Source organism: Sinocyclocheilus rhinocerous, unplaced genomic scaffold (assembly GCF_001515625.1).
Source record: "Sinocyclocheilus rhinocerous isolate Xijiao unplaced genomic scaffold, SAMN03320098_v1.1 scaffold464, whole genome shotgun sequence".
NCBI classification, from domain to species: Eukaryota; Metazoa; Chordata; class Actinopteri; order Cypriniformes; family Cyprinidae; genus Sinocyclocheilus; species Sinocyclocheilus rhinocerous.
In genome coordinates this window covers 2,430-9,065 of record NW_015627918.1, presented here as the reverse complement: position 1 = coordinate 9,065, position 6,636 = coordinate 2,430, and the positions used below count along the sequence as shown (strand labels likewise).

At 37.1% G+C, this 6,636-nt stretch overlaps 1 protein-coding gene across 1 annotated transcript; it reads left to right on the top strand.

Annotated features, from left to right (window-relative positions):
• Positions 1–1,791: 1,791 nt before the first annotated feature.
• LOC107737051 (SLAM family member 5-like) lies at positions 1,792–5,886 on the top strand (the record flags this gene model as incomplete). The annotated part of the gene is made up of 4 exons (XM_016548456.1): positions 1,792–1,828; positions 2,138–2,458; positions 2,727–2,786; positions 5,641–5,886. Coding segments are annotated over exons 1-4 (664 nt in total), but the record flags the coding sequence as incomplete, so codon positions are not given.
• Positions 5,887–6,636: the final 750 nt, after the last annotated feature.

The window sequence follows — 6,636 nt, the reverse complement described above, 5'->3', positions numbered from 1 at the left end:
AAGTCGTGGCCTAATGGTTAGAGAGTCGGACTCGTAACCGAAAGGTTGTGGGTTCGAGTCTCATACCGGCAGGGATTGTAGGTGGGGGGAGTGAATGTACAGTGCTCTCTCCCACCTTCAATACCACGACTGAGGTGCCCTTGAGCAAGGCACCGAACCCCCAACTGCTCCCCGGGTGCCGCAGCATAAATATGGTGTCATTTCTTTTGTTTGTGTGTGTTTTTTTATTGCAATATATTTACTAAATGCAATAAATAGTTGTTGTTTTTTTGTAACTACATGCACTGGATACTGTGTTCTCCATTTTTGGATGTAGTGTCTAATGAATGATCTGTAGTGTGTATATTATTGACTAATGTGTGTATGATTTGAAAGCTTTGTTTGATTTTGAGTACAGGTGAAATGGTTTTGAAGCGAATGTTTGATTTTGCCAGAAGAGTTAGGGGTTTTGTGAATTTAGTTTGAATATTCGGATTTGTGTTTAAGGTTTTGAGAAAATGAGTGATGATTTCAAGAAATGTGTTTTAGCAATTCAGAAAAACTGTAATGTAGATGTACATGTTTCCCCCTGACTTTTCTGACAAAATCAAACAATCAACAACAAAAAAAAACATTTCACCTGTACTCAACATCAAACAATACTTTCAGATCCCAGCCTGTCAATATATACACACTACAGATCATTCATTAGACACAAAAAAAAAAAGGAGAACACAGCATGCAGAGCATGTAGTTACAGAAAAAATGATATATAGGTGCATCTCAATAAATTAGAATGTCGTGGAAAAGTTCATTTATTTCAGTAATTCAACTCAAATTGTGAAACTCGTGTCATTGAATTTATTTAATACACGAGTTTCACAATTTGAGTTGAATTACTGAAATAAATGAACTTTTCCACGACATTCTAATTTATTGAGATGCACCTGTATTATAATAAAGGCTATATTATATTATGCATCAGTGCAAAATGTGTTTGAGTGAGTGAGAATGTGTTTAGAGTTTTAGAGTGCATGAGAAAGTATAACTAATGGAGTCTAACTGCTTGAACTTGTTTAAGGTTTTGCAGAAAGAGTGATTTATTCTACAAATGGGCTTAGGCCTTTGAGAATTTGGTTCAGAAAATGGGGTTTAGAGTCTTTGTGAAGCAATTGTGAAAAACTGGCTTAAATGCATTGTTTTACATTCAAACAGAGAACACATTTCAAAACACTATTTCCAATTTTCCAACAAACATTTTCCGATTTTCTGATCCACCACAGCAATTTCAGTAGACATCAAACACTCAAATGCCCACGTCTGCACCTACTGCACATAATTTGAAGTCTCACCACTAAATGTAAACACATGCACATGTAAAGATACTCTAACTGGGCAGTTTCTGACATTTTTGTCTCGCTGATGTTCAGAAGCATGAACACACACATTTACTAATCGTCTGGGAAATAAACATACATTGAAGGACACGTGTGACATTAAAAAGAGAATTACATTTTAGCTACTGATACTGAGTGCAAAACCTTATTAAATGACATATTGAAATAGTGGATGCTATGATATGGAGAAAGGAAAAATTGAAATCGCATCATATGACCCCTTTAATTGTTCATTGTTGGTCTTGGTGCCATCTAGTGGTACAGCTGATGTCATTGCCAGTGTGTCACTTCCTGATAAAAGTCAGAGACTGAATCTTCACTGAATGTTCATCAGATCATTTCGGGCTTCAGGTGCTTCATCAAGAGAAACAACAGCACTTATATCATCTGATCATTTTTTAAAATGTCCATCAGCATGTGGGTTATTATTGTATTTTTCATCAGTATGGAAGGTAAGATAAACCTTTTAAATATATTTTCTTTTCTCAAGCAAAATATTGTTTTAGTGGTTGTGGTCACTGGTCAAGCAGCTTACTAGAACATTTTCAATAGTTTGTAGTCAATGCTGAATTCATTTCTAAACAATGCAACATTTCAAGTCTCAAAGTGTTTGTTCAAGTCTTAGCAAAGATTTCAGAAGTCCAGAATTTTAGATCATATTGTGTTTTCTAGGTATTCTAGATATACTCGACTTTAGATTTTTGTAGTTTGATTAAACTCTCCATATAACCCCTGTTTAACCCTCGTTTATATTGTTTCAGATCTGGTGAATGGTGGATGGGATGAGTTAAAGACAGTGATGGAGAGAGAGGCTCTGACTTTGCAAACAGGAATACCTGAACTAAAAGGAGATGATGAGACAATGTGGCTGTTTACAACCGGCAGCCAAACCACCCAAATAGCACAGATGTACCGTAGTAAAGTATCGCTTCATAAGAGACTGGCTGACAGATTGCAGCTCGACCAACAGACAGGATCACTGACCATCTGGAACATCAGCGTCAGTGAATCTGGACTTTATAAGCTTGCTCTCACCATCAATGATTTCATCTCTAGGAAAGCATTCAGAGTCGATGTATATGGTAAGTTTTAGCTACAGCCAATACAAAACAAACTATTACTGTGTCACATTCTGTGCCAGTATATTGAGCTACTTAAGAGTATAATGTTAGTCTTAAGTGTTAAAAACCTAATGTTTCTGACACTTAGTTTAACCTCAGTAAGCCTTTAAAGTTACTTTTAGCTTCTTTAAATAAAGCAGGTCCTAAGATTTTTTTTTAATATAGATTCCACTGTGACTTAAAATTGGCATCTCCAATGACTTTTTTCGTGTGTTGTGTTCCTCTAAAGCACCGGTTTCTGTACCTGTCATTAGTGGTGGCTTATTGGTCAGTGCAAACCACGTTCAAGGTAAGTCCCATACATTTAGGAGTCCAAGCATTGAAGATGCCACAACTTTATTGTATTTGTACTGATTGTCTTATTATTATTCATTTTTTGCCCTATAAGTGTCTGGCTAGCCAAAACTGTAAGTCCTAGAAACACCAAATTTGGCAGGATGATCCCAAATGCCACCCATTACTCAGGGGTACATGCACCCCTTGATCGGACCAAAGGTGGCGCTCTAATAAGTAGGGTAAGATGGGGCAAGATGCCCCTCTTAAGAACAATGTGGATTTACTTTTAAATTGTTACATATTGAGATAGTTTAGCATGGGTACAATGATGATGCATCAGCCAATGTGTTATTATAGGAAATAAACAGAAACATTTGCTAATTTAGTTGTTCTAGCACATAATGTAAAATGTTAATACATTTATAAATTACTTTTGATATAATTCTTATTAATATTTATATATTTTAAAAGTGTCATTAATGTAAAAAAATAACTAAATCAGCTATTTTTTTTTTTATTTTACTTTGACAATTTAGTTAAATAATAATATCTATTGACTTATACACAGGCACATGAATATTTACATATTTATATTTGCCCATATTTTAATTTAAGATGTCATAATAGCAACACTCTGAATGTAAATTTAATGATTTCACTCAGTTAACCTACAGGTTTTAATGAAAGTGAAGGATGTCTGAAATGTACATCTAATTAATGGAAACATTAAATAATAACCCCATTAATTACAACAAGTAATACATTTTAAAATAATAGCAATAGTAACAACATGCCACTTGGGGCATTGTGTGCCAAACTGGCGGCCCATCTTACCCCAAGGGTCTAATTTTAAATTTATACTTCAAAATTAAAAATATAAAAATATTTTTTTTTGTCCACAAATCCCTCATTAACAAGTAGACACAAAATGTATATACAAAATTATATTCAACTAATACAATATCATAGATCACTAATTTCTGATGCTCGGAGCACTAACAGCAGATGGAGTCGATTCCTTCCATCAACACCCCCAAAGCTTGCACAGTCCTAAACCACTTCCTGAGTCGACATTTCATTCGGTAACATTAAGGGGGCATTTATCAGATTTATAAAAGAAAGATACAGCTTTACGATCCTCTCCAAAAACAGCCGAGCTCCTGGAGGCGTGTCGTGGGCGGAGCTTAAGAGTCACGCGCCGACTGCCAACAAAACACAGAAATTGGATGCAGTTTTACTTAGGGCCTGCGGTTCTGACTCATGACCGGGATCTTTTATCACTGGGACCACTCGATCTTTCAGTATCAAACGATCTGTAAATCCAGCGTCGAACTGGGCCTTGTTTATAAAACATTCGTCACCAAAATGATGGGAATAAAAACTACACACACGCAAAACTCCGTTGCTGCCCCGGAAAAACAAACTGCATCACTGTTCACGTAACGCTGGGTTCTTTAGGAAGCTGAACAAGGTTATGTTTCCCTCACATCCAAAAACACACTTCTTTGGAGACATTCTTCTGAGCAAGTCCTGTGCAGCGCTGCCGACGACTTCAGTAACCCGAATGAAGCATGTTGATGGGCTGCTCTCGGTCTCGCTCTGGTTGCTGTTTGCGAGCGCTCTTCCGGGAGAAGTGACCATACAAGGAATTCCGCCCTTCATGACGTCATACAGGGCCATACTTGAAAAAAACTTTCCGAAACTTATTCGAACCCGGAAGGAGTGTATTTGGCACAGAAATACTCCGTCATACGTCCAACTCGTTTTTTGAAACTTTGGCCATGTTTAGCATGAGACTCCAACTCTTTAACAGTGTAAATAACTCAGAATGCATGAAATAGCATTAGCCCCCCCACCACCCCTTTAGGCAGTTTTGATTTGGTATGCTGTTTAATGCTTGATGATCGTGTTATTTTACATATGCATCTGCTTACTTACACGATCGCTTGTTTCGGCTTCTTCTTCATCGTGTTTTCATCTGGAGATTCAATACACTATCAGAAGATGTGTAATAGCACCCGCTACAGTATACCTGTGAAAACATGGAAAGTCAGAAAATTGTCAATTGTGGGGAAAGAGATCAAATATCAGCCATTAATATCAATGGGATTCAGGGATGAAGGCCGTAATGCTAATGTTCTCATAGTACTGCTGTCCACCTAAAGACTTTAGACTGTATTATATTTGAAAAGAGACATAGGCATTGTATGACTGTATCATCTACGATCGCCGGTTATGACTATATTCATTTAAATGTATTTCTAAGGACATGTTCAAACCTTTGCTGAAAAACCATATTGCACACAATATACTGCATGCCTTCTGTCGTCTCGTCTGATTAACAGTTTAGACTTTTATCAAGTAAAAGGCCTTTTAGTATAACTGTACAAATGTCCACCTTCAGCTCGTGCTTCACTTGTCTTTTTGCTATGAAAGCTTTACTGATTTTAAGTAAATGTAAGAATAACTTTTATATTGTGAGTAATATTTCAATATGAACACTTACTAGACTGAAGCAACTGTTGTAAGGTTTACTTGATTATCCATTCAGCATTTTTCATCAGGCTTTTGAGGAATGTTTATTTGTTCATGTCTCAATCATCATTGTATTGCATTGCATTCTGTTTTGATCATAAAACTAAGCATTTAAATATCATCCTACTAAGACATATTATTTGGAGATACAGAGTGACGACTGATATTTATATAATTTTATGTTAGTAGTCTGCTATGCTGTTATAAATATCTTAGTGATTTACATTACAATCTTAATTATTGGCCATATAAATAACAACATCTGCACCAAGCTGCATATTTTTGCTCAGTTTGGGCCTTTGAATAAAACTAAGGTGTTTTTTCCTCCTCAGAATTTCCAAATAGAGATTTCTGCTCTGTGGTCTGCTCTGTGAAGAATGATCGAGACGTGTCTATCTCGTGGTATAAAGGGAGTGAAATGCTGAATCAGACCAGCAATCCTGATCTCAGCATCAACCTCAGTTTACCATTAGAGCTTCATTATAACGATCCAGAGACCTACAGCTGCACGGCTGTGAATCCAGTGAGCAATAAGAGCGTCCGTCTTCACATGAAAGAGATCTGCCCACGACAGGAAGGTACAAGAAATACTACATTTACCACAGAACTCTCTTCCTGCCACAATAACCACAATGAAAAGATGTGTACGTATAACTATTGCCAGTCACAGCATGGACCTATACTGAGAAAATGCCTTTTGTGTCCCATGGCATATTAAAGGGATAGTTCACCCAAAAATGAAAATTCTGTCATTAATTACTCACCTTCATGTCGTTCCAAACCCGTAAGACCTCGAAACACAAATTAAGCTTTTTTTGATGAAATCTGAGGGCTTTCTTGACCCTGCATGGACAGCAACGCAACTGAAATGTTCACCAATGTTCCATTCACGAGAGTACCACGATGCACGCGCGTGCTTTTCTCTGCAAGTAAACAAGGCGCAGCACATGCATGTTCTACTTCAACAGCATCATGCGCATGCGTCATGGTACTCTCGATAATGGAGGCACAGGGTGACTAAGGGGAGAAGAATTGTTGAATAAAGTCGTTATTTTTGTTTTCTTTGCGCACAACAACTATTTTCATAGCTTTGTAAAATTACGGTTGAACCACTGATATCCCATGGACTGCTTTACCTTTGTCCTTACTGCGTTTCTGGGCCTGGGAACATTTCAGTTGCGTTTCTGTCCATGCAGGGTCAGAAAGCCTCGGATTTCATCAAAAATATCTTAATTTGTGCTCCAAAGATGAATGAAGATGATGTACACAGGTACGTCTGCAAGATGTCTGTTAAAGGGGTCATATGATGCTGCTAAAAAGAACATTAT